Genomic DNA, 25,660 nt, shown 5'->3' on the forward strand with positions numbered 1-25,660 from the left:
AGTTCCGCCCTCCCCCCCCCGCCCCCGGGACCTGCTCTCTCAATCCTCCCCCACAGGTGGCAGAGGCCAGTGGGTCCCCAGGGTGACGCCAGGGATGGCACTCCCAGGGCGGTGGGTGACAGAGGGAAGGATGCTGAGGCCAGGAAGAGGGGGATGGTGCCAGCCCCAAGCCTTTCCTTCTCACTGGAAAGTTTTCAAGCTCTTTTGGGTCACCGCCCTCTGTCCTCGCTGAGCTTTGGGACCCCCCAAACCCTGGCTGTCCTTGCTGGGAGCTGAGCTGGTGGGGTGTGACCTGGCTGGGAACTCAGAGGTGGCCGTAGGCAGAGCCGCAGGCAGGGACGCCTGCCCTGGCACTTTGTCCCCGCGGTCGCAGCACAGCTCAGTTCCTCGCCAGCGTCCAGCCCAAGGTGCCAGCCCCGTCCTCCAGGACGGAGCCTCCCGGCCGACGTCCCCATGGTGGCAGGGGATGCCGGGGCGCGGCGGGTGGCGGCGGTGCGGCAACCCGGGACCTCGCTGACCATCTTCCTCTCCTCCCCGGCAGACGCTATGGTAGCGTAGACTCTGCCGCAAACGGGCGCAGCGACGCTGAGTCCGCTTCTGAGTCGAGCAGGCGGACCAGCCGCCAGCCTTCCCTTGAGAGCAGGCGGTCCCTAGACCTATCGGATAGGTGGGTCGCCAGCGCGTCGTGTGCCGTGTGCCGTCGCAGAGTGCTGTGGTCGGTCCTTGCAGCCATGGTGAGGCCAACACCAGTCCCGGCAAGGGCGGCCTCGTGCCGCCGCGGGGTCCCCCCCTCTTTTCCCCGCCCCGGGGCTGCCCTGCAGAGGAGCAGCGTTGGGATGCTCCAGGCGTCTCATGGCCCCGTGGCGTCCCCTTCTTGCTTCATGGGGGGGGCCATGCCCCAGTGTCCCCGTCCTGCTCACCGGCTGGCAGCGCTGCTGCCTGTTCCCCGTCAGGCCAGCACGTATGGGAGCAGGGGCTTTTGGGGACTCAAATGCCACCTTCCATTTCTGGTCACCTCCCAGGGAGCACTTGGCTGGGCAAAAGCCTCACGCAGTGATTTGGGACCCTTGTGATGTCCCAAGGGCCCCTCTCCCAGCTCAGGGAGGCTCCCGAGGGCACAGAGCCTCATGGTGCCATGTCCCCACAGCCCTGCCCAGGATCAGGCCAGGGAGGTGAGGGGTTTCCAGGCATGAGCTGTGTTTCCTGCACCCCTGTGCCCCCAAACCCCCTTCCAAGGCACCTGGATGATGCCAGGACCCCTCCCTGGCAGGGACCAGCCTGGGCATTCCCCCAACACCCTTCTCCCTGCAGTGTCCCCTCTCTGCCCGCCACCTGGCCCAGCCACTCTGGGTGCGGGGCTCTGCCCATCGCTGTCCCCTTGTCCCCTTCCCCTTTGCCCACCCCCGAGCCCTGGCTGCCGGTGCTGGAGACGTGGTGTCGGCCTCTTCCTAGGCATGTCCCTGTCCTGTCTGCATGTTTGCTTATGTGACCCTCTCCCCAGGGAGCCCTGTGACTGCCCTCTCCCCAGCCGCCTCCTGGGACACAGGGAGCTCCTCTGCCCCACAGCTCCCTCAGGGGCAGGCAGCTGCGAGAGGGGGATGCTGGAAGGGCCGGGGACCAGTGGGGCAGATGGGGTGGTGGGAGGGGGTCTGGCCTGGCAGGAAGAGTGGAGAAGGGACCCCCGGGCAGGGATGATGTGTTTAAGGGAAACAATGGGGTTGAGGGAGTGTCCTTGGAGAGGGGGTGCCTGGAAGGTCTAGAGGGAGCACTGGGATGTCAGGGTAGAGGTTGGGTGACAGATCTGTGGGCTGGGGGCAGGACATGAGGTGTCTGGCAGGAGCAGGAAGAAGGGTCTGTCTGGGGGGGCTGCCTGGCTGCACTCTGCCCCCATCCCTGGCAGGGGTGAGCCGAGGGGACAGACAGCATCCCTGATGTCCCCACGCTCAGCCCAGGGCACAGGCAGGAAGGTGAGACCCCTGAGAGTGCCAGTCCCAGCCCACGCAGTCCCCTGGGTCCATCCCTTTGGCTCCCAGGACGAGGACCCCGGCGCTTCACCTATGGCTGTGCCCCGGGGGATGCCGGGGCTCGGGCTGGGGTGACACGGGGCAGGCCAGGCTGTGGCATGGACCCACGGGAGCCGTGTCCTTGTCTCCCCTTGGCCCCGCAGCCCCACAGGGAGCAGCCGCTATGCCTCGTCGGCCGAGCTGAGCCAGGGCAGCTCCCAGCTGAGCGAGGACTTCGAGAACGAGAGCCTGCGGGACTCGGAGCTGGACGAACGGGACGGCGACTCCTACCACTCCTGCCACAGCTCCGTCAGCTACCGCAAGGACTCTCCCCGCTGGGAGGAGGATGAGGAGGACGATGACCTCTATCTGGAGGAGGAAGAGGAGGAGGAAGAGTTCAATGAAGACTACAGCGAGAACGAGGAAGGCTACCCCAAGGAGGAGGAAGAGGACCTGGGGGAGGAGGGCACCTACGAACCCCCTGAGCACGATGCCTACCCCCCACCACAGAAAGCCCCCGGGCAGCAGCAGCAGCAGCAACAGGTCCCGCAGCAGCAGCAGCAGCAGCAGCAGCAACCCCAGCTGGTCCCGCAGCTGAAGCCGCAGCAGCAGGAGAGGAAGGAGGAGAAGAAAGAGGAGAGGAAGGAGGAGAAGGATGTCTCTGCCCCCCAGGAAACCCCAGAGGCCCCCCAGGCCCAGCGAGGAGCAGAAGAAGCTCCCCCGCAAGAGGCGCCCCCTGAGTCCGAGCCCCCGAAACCGGCTGAGAGGTAGGAGGGACCTGTGGCATCCTTGGGATGGCACTGAGCCTGGTGACACTGAGGATGCTCTGGAGGTGACCCAGGGCTGGTGCTGGTGCCAAGGGGCAGTGCTGGGGACCTTCTGCGGTGTCTGGGACTTTTCCAGGTGCCTGAGGCACCGAAGTGGCCACCTTGTGCCATCCAGGTGAGAGTCAGTCCCCTCGGGCACGCTGCCCTGGCCCAGCCACCAGTCCCACGCTGAGCAGGGACAGAGCTCAAGGCACCTGAGATCCTGCCGGGGATACTGGGGATGCAGTTTATAACTGGGATTAAACCTGGGGATGGGGGAAGTGGGGGCTTGGGGTTTCCATTCCTCTCCTCTGGCTCAAGCCATTGGCCCCCTGGATGGGGGGGATACCCCGGAGCTTGGCATCGTCAGAGGAGGAAATTTCCTTCACAGGAGTCAATTCTCTCCTCAGGCCACTGGTAAAAGCTCCTCCCTGGCCTCCTGTGCTGTGCAGATGAGTTATTTGGTGGCCCGGTCCCTGGTACAGCACGTGAATGATTCATGTATCGGTCTCTACCCTTAATTATTGAACACGTCCATTTTTCCATGGTTTGGTGAGAGCCACTGCTCTGCGCAGAGGGGAAACGTGACGGGCTTTTTCGGTCTTTTACTTAGCTTGAATTATAGACCAGAGCTGGGGAATCTCTAATTTAAAAGAATGTGTAATTAGCTTCTTTTAAAAAAACAAAACCAAAACATATTTAGGCCCAAGGGCTGGCTGGCGAAGGTGGCCTTAATTCATGTCTGCCTGTGATGCCTATTCTCTGGGCAGGGGATGTGGGGGGTCCTGTGCTGGGCACTGGGGACCATGGATTAGTGCTGGGGACCCCAGGTTAGCACTGAGGACCCCACATGCTGGGGACCACCTATTGGCACAGGCACAGCCCCATGGGGTTGGTTTGGGAAGTTTCCCAGCCTGGTTCTGGGCACCCATTTCCAGTGTTGCATCACACCAGGCTCTCCAGGAGGCTGGAATGTTTGGAGGACTTCTTTTCTTTTCCTCCATGTTTCGATTTTGCAAGAGAGGAGTAAAAAACCCCACAAGAACCGGTATGTCCAGGCTGGCAGGTCCCCCCTGGGCTCAGAGCCACTGGGGTGTTGGGAGCTCTTGACCCTAGGAGGTCCCAGCAAGTTGGGAGGTGGCCAGAGGACATCCTGCTGGGGAGAAGAGGGGTGAGGGATATTTCATCCCCGTGCTTGTGTCACCAGCAGTCCCCTGACCCTTTGCTCCTGGAAGGATCCCTCCCTGGAGCTTTGAGCAACCTGGTCTGGTGGGAGGTGTCCCTGCCCAGGGCAGGGGGTGGGACTGCATGGGCTTTAAGGTCCCTTCCAACCCAAACCAGTCTGTGATTTATGTCACTTGGGTGCCCAGGGCAAGAGTGTCCCAAGGGAGGGAGAACCCCTGGCTTCTCCCCATTGCTCTGCCTTGACTCTGCTGCCTTTTTAGAGTCCTTCCTGGCAGCAAGAGGGTTTTTTTGATATGGCCACACCGGCTCAAGGCCCATCAGGATCTATAATTTGCAGGCTCAATCCTGCCTGGGGGGGGTGGGGGCTGACTCCCCCCTCCCCAGTGCCATGCTGGGGGGGTGAGCAAGGTGTGTTCTTGCAGGGAGCAAGCGGAGGCGGAGGTACAGGACCCCAAAGCACGAGCCAAAGCCAACTGGTTGAGAGCCTTCAACAAGGTCTGCATGCAGCTGCAGGAGGTGAGCAACCCCCCCTGCCACCCACCACATGTCCCAGTCCCGGCCACGTGCTGGTCTGGGGCCATGGCCCCTTCCTGCACCCAGGCATCTTCCAGACATGTCTGCTCCCCAACCCCACGGACATCCCACACCCTGAGGGCAGTGGGGACATGAGGGCCCCCTACAGTGGTGGCCCCGCAACCCCCATTCATGTCCAGTGGGACCCCCCCTGAGGACCTTTCCCCGGTGTGTGCTGCATGCGGTGTGCTGGTGTGAGCCCCCCCCTCCCTCCTCCCCTGGATTGAGTTGACATTTTTTTGTTCTGTTTTTAGACTCCATCCTCCATCTTTTCTTTTTGTTTTGGCTGTGGATCCACCCCCTGGGGCTTCGGTTCCCCTCCCCACCGCTTCTCTTTTCAGTTGTCCACCACCATGGCCCTTGCGCCCGCGTCTCCCCTTCCTGCAGGGAAGGGGTGTAGCCTGCCTGCAGGTAAGCATGTCCGACGGGAACCACCTCCCAGCAACCTGTGTGCCTTCCCTTCCCTGTGTGTGTGTGTGTGTGTGCAGGGATTGCCCCAGGAGGGAGGTATAATTGGCTCTTTCCTCCCTTCTCCCCCAAAATAACCCCCTCCCTGCGAAGGGAGGTGGCCCTGCGGGGTGGTCCCTGCACACACCCCATCCCTGGTGTGCTCTGCCTTTCCCCCCCCCACTTCTCTCCACCCGGCTGCGGGTCCGTCCAGACCTGCCGAGCCTTTCCAGCGATGCTTCTCCAGTCCCCCAAACTCTGAATTTCTTCACGCTTTGCCGAGTTCCTGGGCTGAATCCTGCCCACCGCTTGCCCAGCTCCTGGAGATATTTTATTCCCAGTGCAAACTCTTTGCTGGAAAGAGCCCCATCGTTTTAGGAACAGGCTTTTCTCCACCCACCCTGTAAACCCTTTCCATCCTTTCCCCCCGCTGGGCGCTCGGCTTCTGGCATTGCCAGCTCCCGGGGAGGGCTGCCACACGTGCCAGGGGCCAGCGCTGCGCCCGTGACGGCCACCTCGTGTCTTGCAGGCCCGTGGGGATGGCGATGGAGAGGCTAAATCCCTGTGGTTCAAAGGCGGGTGAGTGCGTGAGGACTCCGGTGATTTCTGCCCCTCCCGAGGGTCCTGTGGGCTGCTCTTCCCTCCTCATTAGGATGTGATTAACGAGCTCGTTGGGGGGATGGCGTGGGGAAGCATTGCTGAGCATTGGCATACCGGGGGGGAGCAGATTTTTGGGCTGAATGCTGGTCGCTCGGTGCTTTTGGAGGAGCCAGCAGAGATGCCACCGCTCCGTGTCCCCAAGAGCCGCTGCCGAGGGGGAGAGCCAGGAGGTGAGTGGGTCGGGATGGGACTGAGCTGGGGTGGCAGCTCCCGCTTCTCTCCTGCCGTCTGGGGCTCGAGTGGTGCCACAGGGAACCCGGAACCTCTCGCCCCGGTCTCGCCCTCATGGGCAGCCTGTGAGGAGGCCAAAGGCTCACCTTTGGTGTCCCAGAGGGAAAACCCAGCTCTCCTGCTCCACACTGCAAAGCCAAAGCTAATTAAGCCAAACTAAGCCAAACGAGCTATTTTTTCTCCTGTGGTTCACTGTCATGCCACTGAAGAGGAATATCTTCACCTGGAGAAAGTCAGAGTTTTCTGCCAGAATCCTCTTTACCCCCCAGGTTTTAGTCTGGTGATGCCTGCCCCAGCCAGGGCAGTGGTGGGAACTGGGGTCTCACGGGTGGGTCCTGTCTGCCAAGCCCTGAGTGAACACAGGGCAATAGCTGGCGGGGGCGAAGGCGGGGGGTGTGTGTGTGTGGTCCCTTCCTGCCTCAGTTTCCCCTTCCCCGCTGACTCTCGTCTCTCTTGCAGGCCGGGTGGCGGGCTGATCATTATAGACAGCATGCCGGACATACGCAAGCGAAAACCCATCCCCCTAGTTAGCGATTTGGTGAGGTTCCTCCTAACGCCTCGCTCCACACAGCTGCCGGCTTCGCTCCCGCTGCGTCCCGCTGGACCGCGCCGTCCGATGGCCGGGCCCCCGGGCCCCGCTCCCCAACCGCCTCTAACATGGCTTGTGTTTTCTCTTTTCTTTTCTCTGGCCTGGCTTGGCCGTCCCTGGCGGCAGGGGGGCGGCAGTAAGGTTTCTGCGCTGCATTAACAGCATGCCCGACATTAAGCCTGGACGCAAATCTCTCCCTCTAGTCAGCGATCTGGTGAGCGCGGTCCGAGGGGTTAAAGAGAGAGCACCCTTGGGTGCTGCTGGCCAGCCCAGCCTCCTCCAGCCCCGCCGTCAGCGGGGGATGGGGCAGGGGGGGGGTCCCAGCCTGTTTTTGGGGTCTCCTGGCCCTGGCAGTGGGGAGCTGTGGGGATGGCACAGCTGGGCTCTCCCCACCCGAGGCTGCTTCTCTTTAACGGAGCTCCAGGGCCCTGTCCCTAAACCAAGCATCAGCCCAAAGCTGCCTCTTCTTTCCCATTTTTTTTTAACCGATGCTGCGTGCCCCCCCCCCGCCCCATCCCTGCCTGTCCCAGGTGTCCCGGGCTCCCTGCAGGTCGGGCGCTGGACACGTGGACCAGAGGAGGGGCAGCACTGGCTTTTCTAAGCCACACAGATGCTCCTGTCCCCACCATTGTCACCCTGCGCCACTACAGCCTTGTCCCTGCCTTGGGGTTTCACCCAGCCCCTGGGCTGTAATGCTCAGGGTCGCTCTGCTGTCACCCCCCTGCTGACAGGCGACAGCAGTGTGGGAAACCAGCCACCCTTTGCACCCAGAATTAGGTGCCCTTCGCCTCCTTCCCCCTCTCTCCACCCCTCGCTGCCTCCACTTTGTGCCCTCCCCAGGGTGCCTCCATCCTGTCCCCAACCCTCTCCCATCCTGCTGCCCCCCCCTCTCTTTGCTGTCCCCACCCCAATCCCCTCCACCCCCCCAGCCCGCTCGGGCCGCCGCTGATGCTTCTGCACTGTGCTGTGTCGGTGTCGGGGTGTGGGTGGTGATGGGGGGGGGGGGGGGCATGTCGTGGGGGTTGGGGGGGGGGGGGGCGCTGCTGCCTTTCCCAGCTGGGATTTGGCAGGCTGCAGCTGGTGCTGTGGCTTGGGGTGGGAAACCCCCACCCTCCAGGGACTGGCCCTGCGCTGGGTGAGGGGTTGATGTTGCCCCGATTCCCACTCGTTCTGGCAGGGAAGGGGCCAGGACTTGCTCTGCTGGGAGGTGGCTCACACTAACGGCCTTTTATTCCTCCCCCCGCCGGCCCTGGCTGCTCACAGGCAATGGTAAGTGCCCCCCGCCCCCGTCTCCCCAGGGTCTCAGACACACGTCGAGAGGCTCTGAACTGGGAACGCTGGAGGCCCCTGAACTGGTTCCAGTCCCACTGCACAGTGGGGTGGCACCTTGCAGTGCTGGCGTCACTGGGAGCTGGGCTGCCCCCACTGCCACCCCCATGCAGCCAGCACCCACCCCTGTTTGGGGTGGGGGTCCATCCCAGGTGTTTTACGGCCACTGGGACCCCAAAGGTCTGTGGGAGGGACACCCCATGCTCTGCCGGATCTGGAAACTGTGTTTCTTTCCCACAGTCCCTGGTCCAGTCCAGGAAAGCGGGAATCACGTCCGCGCTGGCCTCGAGCACCTTGAACAACGAGGAGCTGGTAGGTGCTGGGGTTGCTGGGGGGGGTCGTGGTGGGAGGGCTGAGCCCCAGCTGGCTGGGCCAGCAACGGGGATGTGGGGTCTGTGCCACACCAGCGTCCTCCTCCGGCGATGCCAAAGCAGCCAAGGCTGCTGATGGATGCACCTGGGGGTGGCGGTGGTTGTCCTCTGCCCTGCTTGTCCTCACCCAGCGGTGACATTGCACGTGGCCCAGCACCCGTGGATGGGGTCTCCACACCGTCCCACACGGCTCAGCTGCCCTACGTCGCCTGAGCTTTTCTCCCCTTCCCCCTTCCCTCCTTGCACAGAAAAACCATGTTTACAAGAAGACCCTGCAAGCCTTAGTGTACCCCATCTCCTGCACGACGCCCCACAACTTTGAGGTGTGGACGGCCACCACCCCCACCTACTGCTACGAGTGCGAGGGGCTGCTCTGGGGCATCGCCCGGCAGGGCATGCGCTGCGCCGAGTGCGGCGTCAAGTGCCACGAGAAGTGCCAGGACCTGCTCAACGCTGACTGCCTGCAGAGTAAGGAGCCTGGTGCCCGCAGCCTCATCCCTCCTCACTTTGGAGAGGGAGGAGGATGGAGCGGCCCCGGGGAGAGCTTGGGCCTGGGGGAAGTGGTGAGCAGGGAAGATCTGTCCTGGGCAGGGTGTAGACCCCTCCAGGTTTGAATTCGTTCATGCATGGTGGGCTCAGGGAGCTCTTGGCTCCCTCCTGGATGCTGCCTGCCCCCTCCATCTCACCCATGGCTGTCCTCTCCCAGGGGCGGCAGAGAAGAGCTCCAAGCACGGAGCGGAGGACCGGACCCAGAACATCATCATGGTGCTCAAGGACCGCATGAAGATCCGGGAGCGCAACAAGCCCGAGATATTTGAGCTGATCCAGGAGGTGTTTGGGGTCACCAAGACCACACACACCCAGCAGATGAAGGCAGTGAAGCAGAGTGTCCTGGACGGCACCTCCAAATGGTCAGCCAAGATCAGCATCACGGGTAGGCACCGGCTGCGCCTGGCACCATGTGCCGTAGGGGACCCCGTGTTTCAACTGCCCTCCTGCCCCTGCAAAAGGGGCTTCACCCCTGGGGCTCTGCCAGGGGACACGAGGTGCCTGTTGTGGGGACCTCGGTGTGGCTCTGGCACTGACTCCTCTCTCTGTTGTCTCTGCTGTGTCCCTCCTGTGCCGTGCTGTGCCGTGCCACGCTGTGCCGTGCCATCCTGCGCTGCAGTCGTCTGTGCCCAGGGCCTGCAAGCAAAGGACAAGACGGGTTCCAGTGACCCGTATGTCACTGTCCAGGTTGGAAAGACCAAAAAAAGGACTAAAACTATCTACGGCAATCTCAACCCGGTCTGGGAGGAGAATTTCCATTTGTAAGTTCCCCCCGGCCCCTCCGGCCCCTTTCCTGGCCACTCGCAGTCATGCCGGCTGGTGGGGAGTCAGCTGGGGCCTCATCCTGCCCCAGTTGAGGGTGGAGGGGGGCTGCTGGGGTCACTGGGAGTGGTGGTTTTGTGCCATGGAGGGTTTGGCTCCTGGAAATGGGGACTGATCCAGGCTGCGTTGGGGGCTGTCTGGGCACGGTGCCGAGCCCTGCCGAGCCCACCGGGGAGGGCTGGTGGCCCCACATCTGCTCTCTTCCCCATTTCCTGCCTGGTTCTGGGATGGTCCCTCTTGCTTAGGGAAGCAGAGGCTGGGGAGAGGCTGCAAGGGTTCCCCTGCTCATCCCGGGGCTTCCCCCTTCTCCCCTCCCCAGCGAGTGCCATAACTCCTCCGACCGCATCAAGGTCCGCGTCTGGGACGAAGACGACGACATCAAGTCCCGCGTCAAGCAGCGCTTCAAGAGGGAGTCCGACGACTTCCTGGGCCAGACGATCATCGAGGTCCGGACCCTGAGCGGGGAGATGGACGTCTGGTACAACCTCGGTAACCAGCTGCCCCAGCACGGCCCGCTTGGGCTGGGACCCCCATCCCTGCGCTTCTCGGGGGACGTGCTGCTACCCCGGGTGTGGAGGCTGTTTCAGCACGTTAGTATAGGGTCTGCTCTTAAAACCAGTTAATATCGAAAGCCATTGGGATCAAGTGTTTGCCCAGGGCCATTCTCAAAGCCCTTTGCCCAGGAGGTCTGGGGCACCGCCCCCCTGCAGAGGGGAAACTGAGGCACGGAGAGGCCACATCGCTGTAGTGCCTGGAGATATGGGCAAATCCCTCTCTGCAGTGCCTTGGTGCATTGTACTCTGGTACCCGGTACCGTGGTACCCCATCTGCTCTCAGCCCTGGGCATCCCCCTGTCCCCAGCCCCAAGAGCCCCTCTGTGCCGGAGCCACCTGCCCCTCTTTAGGGCCAGGAGCGAGCGGAGTCGCTCTGGGGAAGCCTCATGTCTCATCCCCCTCCCTGTGTCCCCCCAGACAAGCGAACAGACAAGTCGGCCGTGTCGGGAGCCATTCGGCTGCACATCAGTGTGGAGATCAAAGGCGAGGAGAAGGTGGCCCCCTACCATGTCCAGTACACCTGCCTGCACGAGGTGAGCAGCACGGGCAGGCGCGAGGGGCACGGCCCCCACCCTGGCCATGCCACCACCACCAGCCCCGCGGACCTGAATGGCCTCATTTCTGCCTCCAGAACCTGTTCCACTTCGTGACGGATCTGCAAAACAACGGGGTGGTGAAGATCCCTGACGCCAAGGGGGACGACGCCTGGAAGGTGTACTTTGATGAGACGGCGCAGGAGATCGTGGATGAGTTCGCCATGCGCTACGGGGTGGAATCCATCTACCAGGCCATGACGTGAGTCCCTCACCCCCCAACCTGCTCAGAGGGGCAGCCCTGGGTGGGGGGTCACCATCGGCGTCTTCCTCCCCTGCTGCCATTTCCAACGCCCCTCCCCGCCACGGGGGCAGAGATGCTCCCCAAGCTTGACCCGCACCCGTGCACCCCCTCCATCCCCTTCTCCATGCCTGCACCCCAAACTCTGTGCCCCTTCCCACGCTCAGCCCCTCCCCAGCCCCACATCCTCACCTTCCGCCTCCCTCTGCAGGCATTTTGCTTGCCTTTCCTCCAAATACATGTGCCCAGGGGTGCCGGCGGTGATGAGCACCCTGCTAGCCAACATCAACGCCTACTATGCCCACACCACGGCTTCCACCAACGTCTCGGCCTCCGACCGCTTTGCCGCATCCAATTTCGGGGTAAGTCCGATGGTGCGTAAACACTTCTTCCTTCTTCTCTCTCTTCTCTTGGGAGGGGGCGGGGGGCTCGAGGGGCAAAAAGGGCCGTGCAAAACACCCCGCTCCAAACTGCAGCTGGGCAGTGGGGGGGGGGGTGTCAGCCCCTGCTTGGCCCCAAAATTCATCCTGCTATCCTTCCAGGAAGGAAAAGAGCCACCGCCTTCCTGGGAGAAGGTCTAAATTTGCTCTCCAAATTATTATGGCAAAATCACGACTGGAGTCGGAGTGGGCTGGGATGCTGAGCGGCAGCGTGGCCAGGGGGAAACCTCGGGGGCAACATCCCAAAGAGGTGGCAAGGAGCCATCCCTGCAGCTCGCCGGGAGTTTTGCACAGCCCTGTGCGCTTTGGGCGCACCCCATCACCGCCGCAAACCCGCCCGGCTGTGCCAGCGCCCATGGGTGCCCGCTGGGTGCCGCGCTTGGAGCCAGCGGGGCGAGCTTGTGCCCGGGGCCGGGTGCGTCCTCGGGGGTGTTGGGGCTGAGCTCTCGCCCCGGCTCCCCCCGTGTTGTCCCAGGGGCAGCCGGCGGTTGCTGCGGACGCACACGGGGTGAGCCAGGATTAGTGCCCAGCCTCGGGTCAGGATTAGTGCTGGGTAGCCAGGGACGCAGCCAGGGCCGAGCACAGCGGCTGCTTTGGATCATCTCCCAGTTCCTGTTGCAGGGGGTAGCTAGAGCCGAGCGAGCTGTGCCTCCAGGTCACGCAGCAGGAGGAAACCGGACGGAAAAGCGGAAAAAAAAAAAAAAAAAGCAAAAAAAAAAAAAAAAAAAAAGCACCTTTTCTCTAACATGGAGGGTTTTAAAAACTTGTTTCTTTCTCTTTTTTTAGAGAGCCTAAAGGTTGGGTCCTAAAGTGCCCGGCCGTCTCGCTTTAACCCCGAGTACCCGTCGTGTCCAGTTTTAAAGCGCTGCAGCGTTGGGTGGCGGGGACGCACGGTCTCGGCCCAGGGCCTGGCTTTGCCCTCTCCGGCGGGCGAACGCGCCCAAGGTTTGCGGTCGCCAGTGCAGGCTGCCGGCTTGGCCCCGCAGCAGCCAGGCGGGCGCAGGACTCGCTGCCCTCTCCCGTCCCCTTGTCCCCCCAGGACTCGGGGAGCTGCTCCGGGCTCTCCGGGTGCAGCCCTGAGCCGGTACATCCCGTGCTGTGGGGGGAACCCAGGGCTCTCAGGGAGACCCACGGGGTTGTCCAAACCCCCCTTCCAGCAGAGATGCAAAGTGAAATGCCTCCCGACAGCGTTTTTGGGGCAGATTTGGTTGCTTTGCCCTCAGCTCTGAGAGCCGACCCGCAGCCCAAGGTGGGATCTGCATCCTCCCGCCCCGCACTCCTGGGCTGAGCTGAGTTGAAGCCACTTGTCCCCAGTGCAACCCATTTCCCTGGGGTGGTTCCCTGCCCGCACCCCTCGATGCGGCCCCGTTGGGTGAGCGAGGAGCCCATGGAGGTGTCCCAACTCCCGGGGGCCACCCTGGCCTTGTCTTGAAGCAGCTCGGCCCCGAAGACGGGCGAGCGCTGCAGGAGCCCAAGAGCCCGACTGCTCTTTTTCCTTGCCCTTTTTTGTCCTGAGCTCTTCGAAAGCTTCGGTCCCAGGGCCACGCGGCCGAGGGGCGCCATCCTGCACACCCTCTCCCTGCCCCGAGCCCCGGGTTCAAGCAGGCAGGGCAGACAGAGCATCCCGGCACCGTGAGAGGAAAGGGGATGCGCGGTGTTGCCTCTCCATCCTGCACCGAGCCCGGGAGCCATCGATGGCTGCCAGCGAGCCTCATCCACCAGCAAGGACACGCTCTTCTCTGCGGGCATCCTGTGACTGCCCGCAGGGCTGCCATGAAGCAGAAGGACGGAGGGAAGGAAGGACAGCAGGACAGCAGGAAGGAGAGGGATGAGAGCTGGGGGCGGCACGGGCCGGGCTGGGGGCAGAGAAAGGCAGGGGCAGCTGGGAGGGGGGACGGTCCCTGCCGCTTTTCCCCCGTTTACCTGGCCCCGGGGCGTTTCTCCGCAGAAGGAGCGGTTCGTCAAACTCCTCGACCAGCTGCACAACTCCCTGCGGATCGACCTCTCCATGTACCGGGTAAGGTGCCCGCCGTGCCTCAGTTTCCCCACCCGTCTAATAAGGTCCGAAACAACAGGCGGCTCTTTTCTCCCCGACTCCACTCCCCTCCTCTGTGAGTTTTTTGTGCAACTCCGTTCTTTTCTTCCCCGTTGGCAGAACAACTTCCCTGCCAGCAGCCCCGAACGGCTGCAGGACCTCAAGTCCACGGTGGATTTGCTGACCAGCATCACCTTCTTTCGGATGAAGGTATCGCCGGGGCCCCGCTCGCCCCATCCCTCTGGTGGGAGCATGACCCTCCCTGGCCCCAGTTTTTTGCAAGGTTGGGGTCACGCTGGCCCCGTGGTAGCTCCCGGGTGGGGGGCCGGGGCTGTGGGGCTGCCTCCAGCGCTGCTCCCTCCCCGCACCCCCAGGTCCAGGAGCTGCAGAGCCCCCCCCGAGCCAGCCAGGTGGTGAAGGACTGCGTGAAGGCCTGCCTCAACTCCACCTACGAGTACATCTTCAACAACTGTCACGAGCTCTACAGTCGCGAGTACCAGACGGACCCGGTGCGTGGGGTGGGGGGAGCTGGGGAGCACTGGGATGCTGGGGGGGACCTTACTGCCCCCCACTGACACTCTCCATCCCCTGCCCTTCTCCCGCTCCCTCTCCAGAGCGCTCAGCCCCGGGCAGAATGAGCCCCAAGCCTTGGGGCAGGGTTGGAGCCCCACTGCTGTGGGATTGAGACCAGGGCAGATAAGGGGGGGGAGCTGCATGGGGGTCTCCAGGGGTGTTCCCAGAGCCCTCCTGCCTCCTTGTTAGCCCCGGGTGGGGTGACTGGAGCCTCTGCTGTGTCCCCATCCCTCCAGACTAAGAAAGGTGAGGTGCCCCCTGAGGAGCAGGGCCCCAGCATCAAAAACCTGGACTTCTGGTCCAAGCTCATCACCCTGATAGTCTCCATCATCGAGGAGGACAAGAACTCCTACACGCCCTGCCTGAACCAGTGAGTAGGTGCTGGGAGAGGGGATGCTGCTTCACACCCGGGTGGTTGCCCACACGGCGGCAACGGTATCGTTAGTCCTTTGGAGGTGGGTTGTAACGTCCATTCTACAGATGGGAAAACTGAGGCAGCAGGGAGGTGTTGGGGAGGGGACACATATCTCCAAGTTATGGGCTGGTCCACCCTGTGTCTGTGCTTTCCCCCCCGCCCCAGATTCCCCCAGGAACTGAACGTGGGGAAGATCAGCGCCGAGGTGATGTGGAACCTCTTTGCTCAGGACATGAAGTACGCAATGGAGGGTGAGTGTCCCCCCCACGCTGCTCCAAGCCTGGTGGGAGCCCACTCTGCTCCCACCTCCCCTGTTCCCTGGGCAAGCCCATTTCACCCCTCGTCAACACGATGCCCAGCTTAAATCCCACCCCAGAAGCTCTTCCATCTTCACCTCATTGCCCTGGCATCCCCGGAGCTGCCCTCGGGGCAGCTGCCCCCCAAGTCTGGGGCTGGAAGCAACCCCCACGTGCGCTCGCCTTCCCCGTGCAGAGCACGACAAGCACCGCCTGTGCAAGAGCGCGGACTACATGAACCTGCACTTCAAGGTGAAGTGGCTTTACAACGAGTATGTCACCGAGCTGCCCTCCTTCAAGAGCCGCGTCCCCGAGTACCCAGCGTGAGTGCAGTCCCTGGGGAGCGGGGCAGGGGGTGGCTGCTGGCCTGGGGGCCAGCTGGCCTCACCGGGGATGGGCCTTCTCTTCCAGCTGGTTTGAGCCCTTCGTTATCCAGTGGCTGGATGAGAATGAAGAGGTTTCACGGGATTTCCTGCACGGAGCGCTGGAGCGGGACAAGAAGGATGGGGTATGAACAAGAGCCTTGGTGGACACAGCCAGGGCCTTGTTCCTCGATGCCCAGTGGGGCCAAAACCTCCCTTCCCCACCTCCTGCTGACACCACCTCTTGCTCCCACAGTTCCAGCAGACATCAGAGCATGCGCTTTTCTCCTGCTCCGTGGTGGACGTCTTCTCCCAGCTCAACCAGAGCTTTGAGATCATCAAGAAGCTTGAGTGCCCCGACCCCCAGATCGTTGGGCATTACATGCGGAGGTTTGCCAAGGTGGGCAGCTGCTGGGGTGGGGGCCGCTGGGCCAGAAGCACCCCTGGGAACCCAGTCCCAGCCCTGGCCTGGGGCTCCTGGGCTCTCTCTGCCACCTCCCATCCAGCTGTGGGCAGCGGCACAGATCGCACCACCTCTCATGGGGATGCTCACAGAAACGTGCCACCAACAGACCCTGTGGCTCTCCCAGTTTTGCTAGCGCAGGAGATTAGCTAATTAATGAGTTAATTGGTTAATTAATCTAGATTAATTTGATGCCACCGGCTTGTTGCACTGTGGGATGGAGTTGCATGCAGGCTTGGTGGCTGATGCCTTCACAGCTGTGCTGGAGCTGCTCATGGGGACCAGATGTGCTGGATCTGGCTTCCAAAGGCTGTGCCTGTGCTACTTCTGGTGCATCCATGGGGCCAGAGGGTCTAGAGGGTTCTAGGGTGTATCTAGGCGTTGGGTTGTTCCACTGCTGTGGGACTCATGGTCGTCTCCTCTCCCTCCTGCCTCCTTTTTGCTCTCTGGGTGGGTCCCATCCCTCGTTTGGCTGCAGACCATCAGCAATGTGCTACTCCAGTACGCTGAGATCATCTCCAAGGACTTCGCCTCCTACTGCTCCAAGGAGAAGGAGAAAGTGGTGACGTATCTCCCTTCTGTTTGCCATTGTCTCCATGCAGTGACCCCAGCCCTGGCCTCAGCTCCAGAGCTGGTCCCTGTGACACAGGTCCTGCCCTTGGTCTCTGTCCGGTGGCAGTCCCTGGAGTCCCTCCTGCCAGTCAGGCCTCTGTGCCATGACTCTTCTTGTGTCCCCCAGCACAGGGTGGGAGGGACCTGGGTGGATGGGCAGCTATTCCAGTCGCGTTGGTTGGTGCTGACCCCCCCTCTCCATCCCACCCCTCCAGCCCTGCATCCTGATGAACAACATCCAGCAGCTCCGCGTCCAGCTCGAGAAGATGTTTGAAGCCATGGGTGGGAAGGAGGTGGGTATCGGGGGTCACCAGGAGGGGATGGATCAGTCCCTTCCCATCAGAGGCAGCCCCTTCCCCGGCTCCGCAGTGCTGGGAGCGGACCTCAGTTCCTCACTCCTGTATGGAATCACGCTGTCCCACCCCATGGCACCCTGCTCTCCCACCATGGTGCATGGGCTTCACCCTGCACAGGAGGGCATTTGGGGTGGAGAGACCACCCCTCCTTCCCCGGGGCTGGGCCAGGGACCCTGACAGCTTATCCAACTTGTTCTCCCTCCAGCTGGACACAGAAGCCAGTGATATCCTCAAGGAACTGCAGGTGAAACTCAACAACGTCCTGGATGAGCTGAGCCGAATCTTTGCCACCAGGTACACCCTGGACACAGGTGGTGGGCCAAGGAGAGGTTTGGGGGTCCAGGAGGTGCAGCTGGGGCCAGACTGGGGGCTTTGCTCAGCCAAGAGGGTCCTGGGTATGGCCATGAGGGGTGCTGAGTTGTGTTGTGGTTCCCAGTTTCCAGCCGCACATCGAAGAGTGTGTGAAGCAGATGGGTGACATCCTGGGCCAGGTGAAGGGCACTGGTAATGTCCCTGCCAGCACCTGCAGCAGCGTTGCACAGGATGCTGACAATGTCCTGCAGCCTATCATGGACCTCCTGGACAGCAAGTGAGTAGGAGGGACAACAGGGACCCTGCCATCCCCAATGCCCCTGACCTGCCCTGGGAGTGTGGGGGACCTGCAGTGTCCGGGTGACTGAGCAAGGGGTGGTGGCATCAGGGGTGCCGTGCTGGGACCTTCAGCCCTGTCACCTCTCTGCAGCCTGACGCTCTTTGCCAAGATCTGCGAGAAGACGGTGCTGAAGCGGGTGCTGAAGGAGCTCTGGAAGCTGGTGATGAACACAATGGAGAAGACCATTGTCCTGCCCCCGCTCACTGACCAGACGGTGAGTGACGGGGAGGGAAGCCAGGGACAGGGGACCCTGGAGCTGAGACGCAGGTGGCTGATTGGGGCCAGTGTGGGACATGGCTGGTGCCCTTGGTGGCTGCTGAGGGGGTGGGGACTCCAGTAGCATCCCCAAACCTGCCCCCAGCTCATGGCCAGGGAAGGGATGGAGGAGAGAAAGGTCATCCTTGACCCAGGTGCCTGGTGGAGCCTGGCATCCTCTGGGCTGGCTTTGCCAAAGAACCTTCCTGCCATCTCCATCGTGGCACCAGGAGGTGGACGAAGGTAGACTTTCCTCTCTGTCCTTCCCTCTGAGCTGGGGCAGTGTCCCATGCCATGGTCATCAGCACCAGCCGTGGGCACGGTCCCTGTGCCAGGAGGAGAATCAGGAGGCTCTCGGAGCACGGGGAGCCACCGCACATCACTCTTGCCATGGGGCTGGGGTCACTTGGGGGGCAGGGACTGGCTTCGCAGGGATGGGGATGACGTGGGGATGGGTGATGTGTTCCTGACCAGGGCTGAGCTCTTCCTCGCTCCTGGGCTGAGCAGACTCTAGCGGAGCAGAGTGAAGCCCTGGGAATGGTCCTTCCCCAGAGGGACATTGCCTACAGGCTTCGAGGCTCCGTATCGCATCGCTGTGTGTCCGTCCTCCCTGTGCACCCCAACACTTCCTGGGGCGGCTATTCCAGCAGGGAAGGGTGACACCAAGGGCTCTGAGCCAGCCACACATCTGCCCTTGTCACTCTTGGTGGCTTTTGTCACTGTCACAAAGCTGGGCTCGGACTCTTACTCTTGCCCCTGGAGCCACTGGCCGCTGTGTCACTTTTCTGGGGCTGTGTGGCTCCTCGTGCTGTGTCTGTAAGGGACAGTCATAGGTGATCTATCAGCCCTCAGTGGTGCCACCTCACTGGCATCTTGTCACAGCCCAGAGCCCAGCTCAGGTCAGCCCTGCATCACTCCCTTGGCCAAAGGTGGCCAAATCTAGCAGCGATGCTGGTGCCACTGGTTCCCAGTGACCATCCCAGTCCCTGTCTCTGTCCCTTCCCAGCCGTGTGTGGCTGTGCCATATTCTGGAGGCAGCGAGCCCTGTGCTGAGGGCAGAGGAGGAGGCACGGACACATGGATCTGTTGGGTGATGTTCCTGAGGGGTGGCCGTGTTGGGGCTGGTCCCTATGGCAGAGTGGCTCTGGGCTCCAGCCTGGGGGTGACAGGGCAGGTTGGTGGCACGGGGCCATGTGTCGGAGCTGAATGTCGAGCGAGACCCAGCAGCTCCCCAGGGCAGAGTGCGCTGCCACAGCGAGGAAGGACCAGACAGGTTGGGATGGAGCCACGTCAGGGCTGTGGAGACCTGCGGTGCAGGTGACAGGGCATTGACGCCGTATGCTGTGGCACGTCAGATGGGGGACACCCCTGGCTCTGCTGTCCCTCCTGGCTGGCAGGGCCGGGGGCAGCCGGGGCTGGTAGCCAGCCATGGGGCAGCTGGGGCTGGGGAGGACAGAGGAGGGAGGGGACCGACACTCATGTCATGGTTGTTCTCTCCAATTGCTCCGCTCGCCTCTCAATGGCAGATGATTGTAAGTACGGTGGCTCCCTGTCTGTCTGTCTGTCTGTCTTTCCGCTGTGTGTCGGTCCTGGCCGCGCCGGTTTTTGTCTTGTGTGGCTGCCCGCCCCCTGCCCACACCCTCCTCTGGCTCCCGACTTGGTCCACCTCCGTGGTCCCCATCCTCGTGCTGCCCGCTTGGCACTGGCTCCTGGCGGGCACTTGCCCACGGCCCCAGCTGGGTTTGGGATCGGGGGGAAGGTCCCGGATGGATTCGCGGTGCCTGGATGTGGGGAGGTGTGAGGGTTAGCGATGGGGCGGGAGGGGACGGTGATGGGGCAGTGCCATGTAATCGGGGACAGCCGAAGCCAGGCTGATCCCATCTTCTTGCTCCGTGGTGAGGGTGAGAGAGGTCGAGGGCACTGGGGACAGGAGCCATATGTGCCCAGAGGTCAGGGCTGCTCTTCCCAACCCCTCGTGCCTCAGTTTCCCCTTAAGGCCCTGGCTGGGGTGTGATGGTGGGGGCTGAGGGCAGAGGCTTTTCCTGCCTGCGGAGAGGAGCATCTCACCGGGACACCACGGTCCCTGCCCCAGTTCCTCGGCGGTGGGGCAGGTTTCTGGCACGAGTTGTGAGACTTTTTCCCTGGTTGGGGTCCAGCCCTGGGAGCCCAAACACCTGGGTTCCCTCTCACCGTTGCTGGGTCCTTGCACGGCTCTGACTGAGCAGTTTCCTCTTGTCATCTTCCACTCAGTCTGTGGCCATGGGCTTACGTCCCACCGGGCAAGGGAATGGTCACGTCCGCCCCCCAGTCCTGCCCCCACCCCTGCTTTGACCGCAGGCACCTTGGCAAGGAGGAGCCGTGGTGCAGATGGTGGTTGGGAGCTGGGTGCCAGTCCCTGTGGGGACAAACGCCCATCCCATGTCCCCCAACACCTTCTGTTTCCAACAGCAGCATTTGGGGGCAGCCAGGGGCTGAGCCTCCCCTCAGACCTCACGGGGACCTCATGTCCCAGCCTCGCTGGGGTGGTGCCAGCTGGGGGCACAAGGTCCTCTCGTTCACCCATCACCCCGTGCCTCAGTTTCCCTCCAAGAAACCCTCCTGGTGGCCCTGCTTGGCCCTAACTGTGCTGCTTGTCCCTCCCGCAGGCTCCCCTGCCAGCTGACACCACACACTCCCCCCCCCAGCCCCGCTACCCCCTCCTGATTCAGCCGGGCCCCAGCCCGCCCCAAGAAGCTGGTCAGGACCCACCCCCTCAACCCCCCCCCCCGTGGCTCCACTGCCCCATTTTACACCGGTTCTCTTGCTGTTGCTGGACCTGGGTCAGTGTGGGGCTGTCACTGGGCCCAGCACTGTGTGGACCAGAAACTCAAGTACAGCTGCCCCCTCCCTCCCCAGCGCTGTGAGCATCAGCCCAAACTGGAGGGAATGTGGGGGCACTGGAGGCTGCCCCAGTGTCAGCTGCCTCCTGCCTCCCTGTGTCCCAGTGGGGACCAGTCCCCATGGGCTCAGCATCCCTGTATCCCAGTGGGGACCAGTCCCCATGGGCTCAGCATCCCTGCATCCCAGCAGGGACCAGCATCCCACTGTGAGGATCAGTTCCCCCTCAGTGCAACATCCTGCATTCCAGTGGGGACCAGTTGGCCCAGCACCCCAAAGACACCGGTCCCTCACTGACCCAGCATCCCTCTGGGGACCAGTTTCTCCCAACCCAGTATCCCAGTGGGAATCTGTCCCCCGTAAGCCCAGCACCCCAACAGGGGCCAGTTCCCCATCGGCCCTGGCTGTCCTTTAGGAGCCCAGAGATGTCTCCGCTGCCAGCTTGTGGCCACCCTTTGTGCCCAGCCTTGCCCTGTGCCCCCGCTGTGTCCTGTCCCATGCTGTCCCCAAACCCCACCACTCAACCTCTGACGTTGCTTCTACAGGGCACGCTCTTGAGAAAACATGGCAAGGGGACAGAGAAGGTAAATAGCCGTGGGCTCCATGTGTGTCATCGCCCCGTGGCCACACTCGTGGCCCCCCCACCCACCTGCTGTGGAGGTCCAGGCTTGTCCGTGCTTCCTCTGTCGTGCTGTCTGGATGTGCCGTTGCCTGCGTGGCGTGTTGTCGTGTTGAGGTGTGCCGTGTTGTCCGGGACGTGCTGCCTGTCTGCAGGAAGGGGACAGTGACCTGTTTCTCTGTGTCCCCCGGGGTAGGGAGTGGGTGTTGTGGTGTGTTTAGTGCCCCACCCCCCCGTGTGGGTGGGTATATGTGGGGTGTTACCCAGTGCCGGGCGGGCATGGGGGACTCTGCCCCATGGCGCTCAGCACCCCTCCAGGCCATGCGGGATGGGGTGCCCAAGCATGGGACATCCTGAGCACAACCCCCCCGCCCCGGGCATAAACCCCCGCTGCTGGGGGCTCAGGGAGAGGTGACCCCCAGGATGTTGGGCCACGCTGGGGAGGTGCAGGGCTTGCCAGGGGCCATGGGGCTGCTGAGGTCCCCTGGACCTTCGAGCCCGCTCCCCCCTGATGCTTGAGGGGTCTCGGCAAGGCTTGCTGAGCCCCACACTTGCCAAAGGGGCTTTTTCCAGGCACATGGGCTGTCCCTCTGGGTGCTCCTACTGCCTGCTCCCAAAACCTGGCTCTCGGGAAGAGCCATACTGGCATCCATCTGGGCAATGCCTCCACCCCCCCCCTCAACTACCCCCTCCTCTCGCAGGGGACGCTGTGGGTCCTGCCCCAGTTTGCTGGGCGTGCTGGGTGAGCTGCTCTCCTCCACCTGCAGCTATTTCCCCGGCCCCAAGCAAGGCAGGGAGCAAGGCTGCCCCTACTCAGGGAGAGACCTGGCGCGCTCATCACAGGTTCACACGGGGCTGAGCCTTTGCAGGTGTGAACTGGTGCCGAACCAGTGGCACCAGCGGAGAACTGGGCACAACCAGAGGAGAGCACAGGGCCAGAGCCCGCACGGCCGGGGGATGTGGGGGGCCCGGACCCGCGGCTGGTCGCTGCTGGGGCCACCAGTAACTGTCCCTTGCTGTTCTCTTCCAGAGCAGGGTGAAGCTGCCCAGTCACACTGAAGTAAGGACATGGCTCTTCTGCTCCCCACTTGGCTCTGGTCCCTCCTCTCGCCTCCTCCCCGTCCCTTGTTCCGTGTGCTGTGGGGTGGAGGGGGTGTCCCAGCTCAGTACAGTGTCCCGTCGTGCACTGCTTGGGTGACACCAGTGTCCCCAGCTCCCAGCCTGTTCACCAGCTGGGGGGGATGGGGACAGCAAGGGAAGGATTAATGGGACAGAACTCCGGGGTCGGGGGGGGCACAAAGGGTTAATGGGGGGTACAAAAAGAGGGCATGGGAGGGGCAAGAAGGTAATGGTTAGTGGGGTAGATTCTGGGGTTTCTCACTGTTGGGAAGGACTGGACCTACTGGTGCTGGGAGGGGGAAGGAGGTGGGAGTTGCTGGTTCTGTCCCACTGGGTCCCAGTTTACCCAGCTGCTTGTTGCACTGGAGGAGAGCGTGTGCTCAGCCCGCTGAGCGGCTGCCGGACCAGGGAGGTGAGTGGGATCTGCCTGTGCCATGGGGCTGTGTCCCACAGAGCCGTGCCACTGAGTCCCATGGAACAGCTTCACGGCCCTTGCCCAGGAGGGTGGCACGGGGCAGGTGAAGGTGGCAGGGGGCTCCCATCCATGGCGGTCCCTGGGGTGCAAAGGGGCCGGGAACCTCCCTGGGGCTGGGATTGGGCAGGGGTCTGGGTGGCGGGGGGGTGTTTGGCTTGGCTGCCAGCGTTGTGGGGTACAGGGGGACTGTTCCGCATCCTCCCCATGCCCGCTGTCCCCCTGCACTCGCTCTCTGCTCCACCTGCCCCGATGTGTGACTGTCCCTGCGGTGCCAGCGATGTGCCGTGCTGGGCTCTGTGGGATGCAGGAGTGGGTGCTTGGACACCACAGGGAACAGAATGGGGACCCTTGGGCCAAGTGGCTTCTGCTGAACAGGGCGTGAGGTCCCTGATGCCAGGGTGATGCCCTGGCCTGGGGTCCCCGAGCCCCCAGCCACACACCTGTGCTGAGAGCTCGAGGGGATGCACCCTCTCCCTGCGCCCGCATCCCCATGGCTCGTGGCCCCTGGGGCTCCCTGAGGAGCCTGGGGGGGGGACGGGGGAGCCCCCTGAGCTGCAGCAAGCTCCTGGCACCGTGTGCCCAGCCTGGCCATAGCACCCCTAGCCCGGCAGCTCACCGGGGCCGTTCCTGTCTCTTTGCTCTCTGCAGGGCACACAGATGATTTTCAACGCAGCCAAGGAGCTGGGGCAGCTCTCCAAGCTGAAGGTGAGGGCTGGGAGCCTGAGCTGGGGGGGGGGCATGGGTGGTCTGAGCCCCTCTGGGTGGCACTGGCACTGTGGCAAGGACCCCAGCAGTGCTCGTTGGTGGCCATGGCTGGGGTGAGGGGTGCGGGTCCATGCTGTGGTCCCATGGGCCATTCATGCCCCACAGGACCACATGGTGCGGGAGGAAGCCAAGAGCCTGACCCCAAAGCAATGTGCAGTGGTGGAGCTGGCGCTGGACACCATCAAGGTGAGGATGGATTACAAAGGGGTGCCCCCAGGGGCTCTAGCCCCAAGGCACAGACTTGGGGGGGCATGTGGGGGTCTCTTCAGAGCCACTGAGGACCCTGTGGCTGTTTCACACACACACACCCCCCTCTCCAGCAATACTTCCATGCCGGCGGCGTGGGGCTGAAGAAGACGTTCCTGGAGAAGAGCCCTGATCTGCAGTCGCTGCGCTACGCCCTGTCCCTCTACACCCAGGCCACCGACCTCCTCATCAAAACCTTCGTGCAGACTCAGGCGTTGCAGGGTAGGATGCACTGCCCTGCCCCCCCCCCCCCCCCCCCCCCCCCCCAGGACCCCTGCCCCACACAGCGGTATTGGCTGCCCCACGGCCAGGGACCCTCCTTGCCTCCATCCCAGTGGGGTTTGAGGTCCCAGCCAGGCTCGTGGAGGGACTGGGAGGGATGGGTGGGGAGGGAAGGGCTTTTTCCTCCCATGGTTTGCAGGTGAAGAGGGGCTGTAGGTGCCCAGAGGCAGCCTGGCACCCCGAAGTCCCCAACCAGCAAGAAGAGCGTGTCCCCAGTGCCAGGGCATGGCCAGGCTGGCACAGAAATGGTGCTGAGGGCCCTGCTTGGGGGGTGCTGCTGCTTGGGGGGAAGGTCACCCTCTGGCCATATGTCATGGTGTTTGTCCCCTCTGGATGGCCCCTGTCACCCAGCACAGACACCTCTGGGCCAGCGCTGCCGCTCTCGGCCAAGCGGTGCCAGGCTGGGCAGGGCTCAGATCGGTGGCACCGGGATGCTGTGCCAGGGTCTGTCCTGGGCATGCTGGGTGCCCCACGTACCCCACGATTTGGGATCCCTCCAGGGTGCCAAGTGCCATCTCAGGCCCTGTCCTGCCTCTGAGAGGGTGGTGGGCACCCCCCCGGGGTATGACTGCCCCTTGGCTCCAAATGCTGCCAATTTTGTCCCTTGGCTGCTCAAGGAGGGGACAGATGCCCGGTGGCAGTTCTGGGCCATCGCACAGTGCCCCAGCCAGGCTTGTCTGCGTCCTGGGGGAGTGGGACATGCGTTTGCTGTCTGTGCGTCTCCTGCAAGGGACGTCTGTCCTGTCTGTGCCTCCTGTGCCAGCCGTGTTGGGGACATGGGGTTGGGTGCCAGCACCCCTGGGTGCAGCCTGGCCCCGGGACCAGGGCTCGGAGCCGGGTGCTGCCCGGCGTTCCCGTGTCGCTGCAGTGTTGTCCGGATGCTCGGCCGTCCGTCTGTCTGCGAGATCTGATCTCTCTTTCTCTCTCTTTGTTCCCCCCCCCCCCCTTCACCATTCCTGTCCCTCACGCACGTCGTCTCCTTCCTCCTCTCTCTGTCTACTCTGTGCCGTGTCTCTGTCTCTTTCTCTCTCCTTCCCACTAGTTCATGGTGGGAAAGGTATTAGGTTTACCCTTAGTGAAGAAATTTATCCTGAGAAGGGTACGTGTGCTGCTCGCCCACCCCTGCACCTGCCTGCCGCCGCCGGCCTGGGCTAGTAACAGTCCTGGCACTGCGGGCCGGGGTGGCCAGGAGCCCTGTCCCGGCGCCACCCCCCTCCTTGGGGACCCTTAGCATGGGCAGAGCTGGAGCCCTGCGCCCCCAGACTTGCACTCCCGGGGCTGCTTTGGACTGAATTTGGAGGAGCTGAGCTCAGCTGTATTGACATCCCCCCACCTCCAGCCCGGGGGGGTGGGGGGGGGGGCCGTGCCCCATGGGGTTGAGGGAACCTGCCTTCGCTTGCGCACTCTGGGCACCCCCCCACCATTGGTCCCAGTGCTGCTGCTGCCAAGGGGTGGGCACCTGCCACGGCCTCCCTGCGAGCCATCCCCTTGGGCGTTGTGGCCCCGGGGGAGGCCATGACAACGTCTCTGTCCCCCCCCATCCCCTCTGCTGCCAGAAGGACCATTACTAGCCTTGCTCCGGCGAGCTCCGTCCACCCTTCAGGGACGTGAGGAATGAGCCCAGCTCCACGGGCCCCGCTTGGCCTCCATCGCACCCTGCCCGAGGGGGCCGGGACTGCACCCCATGCTTGGCCTCCCCTCCCCAGACACCCCCTCCTCACCCGCCATCGCCTCCATTTCGGCTCAGCATGCGGCGCTGCCCGGGTGGCGGGTGCCGGGGGTGGTGGGGGCACCGGGGGGTGGGCTGGAGGGTGACGGTGGATGGAGAGGAGAGCCTGCCATCACCAGCCTCCCCCCCCTGGCCT

General features: G+C 63.2%; 1 protein-coding gene across 1 annotated transcript in view; it reads left to right on the plus strand.

Annotated features, from left to right (window-relative positions):
• The window catches only part of LOC141475569 (protein unc-13 homolog A-like), a 35,595-nt gene that overhangs the window by 9,036 nt on the left and 899 nt on the right, over positions 1–25,660 (plus strand). The window contains exons 10-44 of the mRNA XM_074164007.1: positions 542–667; positions 2,168–2,770; positions 4,417–4,510; positions 5,544–5,593; positions 6,621–6,708; positions 7,758–7,763; positions 8,064–8,135; positions 8,443–8,662; positions 8,901–9,128; positions 9,363–9,504; positions 9,885–10,054; positions 10,537–10,652; positions 10,751–10,914; positions 11,165–11,327; positions 13,342–13,410; positions 13,549–13,638; positions 13,803–13,937; positions 14,238–14,371; positions 14,582–14,667; positions 14,909–15,035; positions 15,124–15,220; positions 15,331–15,474; positions 16,016–16,099; positions 16,365–16,442; positions 16,711–16,799; positions 16,942–17,094; positions 17,248–17,371; positions 18,939–18,944; positions 20,835–20,873; positions 21,939–21,968; positions 23,151–23,207; positions 23,373–23,453; positions 23,588–23,735; positions 24,838–24,894; positions 25,502–25,566. Of these exons, the coding sequence (XP_074020108.1) occupies positions 542–667; positions 2,168–2,770; positions 4,417–4,510; positions 5,544–5,593; positions 6,621–6,708; positions 7,758–7,763; positions 8,064–8,135; positions 8,443–8,662; positions 8,901–9,128; positions 9,363–9,504; positions 9,885–10,054; positions 10,537–10,652; positions 10,751–10,914; positions 11,165–11,327; positions 13,342–13,410; positions 13,549–13,638; positions 13,803–13,937; positions 14,238–14,371; positions 14,582–14,667; positions 14,909–15,035; positions 15,124–15,220; positions 15,331–15,474; positions 16,016–16,099; positions 16,365–16,442; positions 16,711–16,799; positions 16,942–17,094; positions 17,248–17,371; positions 18,939–18,944; positions 20,835–20,873; positions 21,939–21,968; positions 23,151–23,207; positions 23,373–23,453; positions 23,588–23,735; positions 24,838–24,894; positions 25,502–25,566 (4,135 nt within the window). The remainder of the gene's footprint in view (positions 1–541; positions 668–2,167; positions 2,771–4,416; positions 4,511–5,543; positions 5,594–6,620; positions 6,709–7,757; positions 7,764–8,063; positions 8,136–8,442; positions 8,663–8,900; positions 9,129–9,362; positions 9,505–9,884; positions 10,055–10,536; positions 10,653–10,750; positions 10,915–11,164; positions 11,328–13,341; positions 13,411–13,548; positions 13,639–13,802; positions 13,938–14,237; positions 14,372–14,581; positions 14,668–14,908; positions 15,036–15,123; positions 15,221–15,330; positions 15,475–16,015; positions 16,100–16,364; positions 16,443–16,710; positions 16,800–16,941; positions 17,095–17,247; positions 17,372–18,938; positions 18,945–20,834; positions 20,874–21,938; positions 21,969–23,150; positions 23,208–23,372; positions 23,454–23,587; positions 23,736–24,837; positions 24,895–25,501; positions 25,567–25,660) is intronic.

This window comes from Numenius arquata, chromosome 25 (assembly GCF_964106895.1).
Source record: "Numenius arquata chromosome 25, bNumArq3.hap1.1, whole genome shotgun sequence".
Classification (NCBI taxonomy): domain Eukaryota; kingdom Metazoa; phylum Chordata; class Aves; order Charadriiformes; family Scolopacidae; genus Numenius; species Numenius arquata.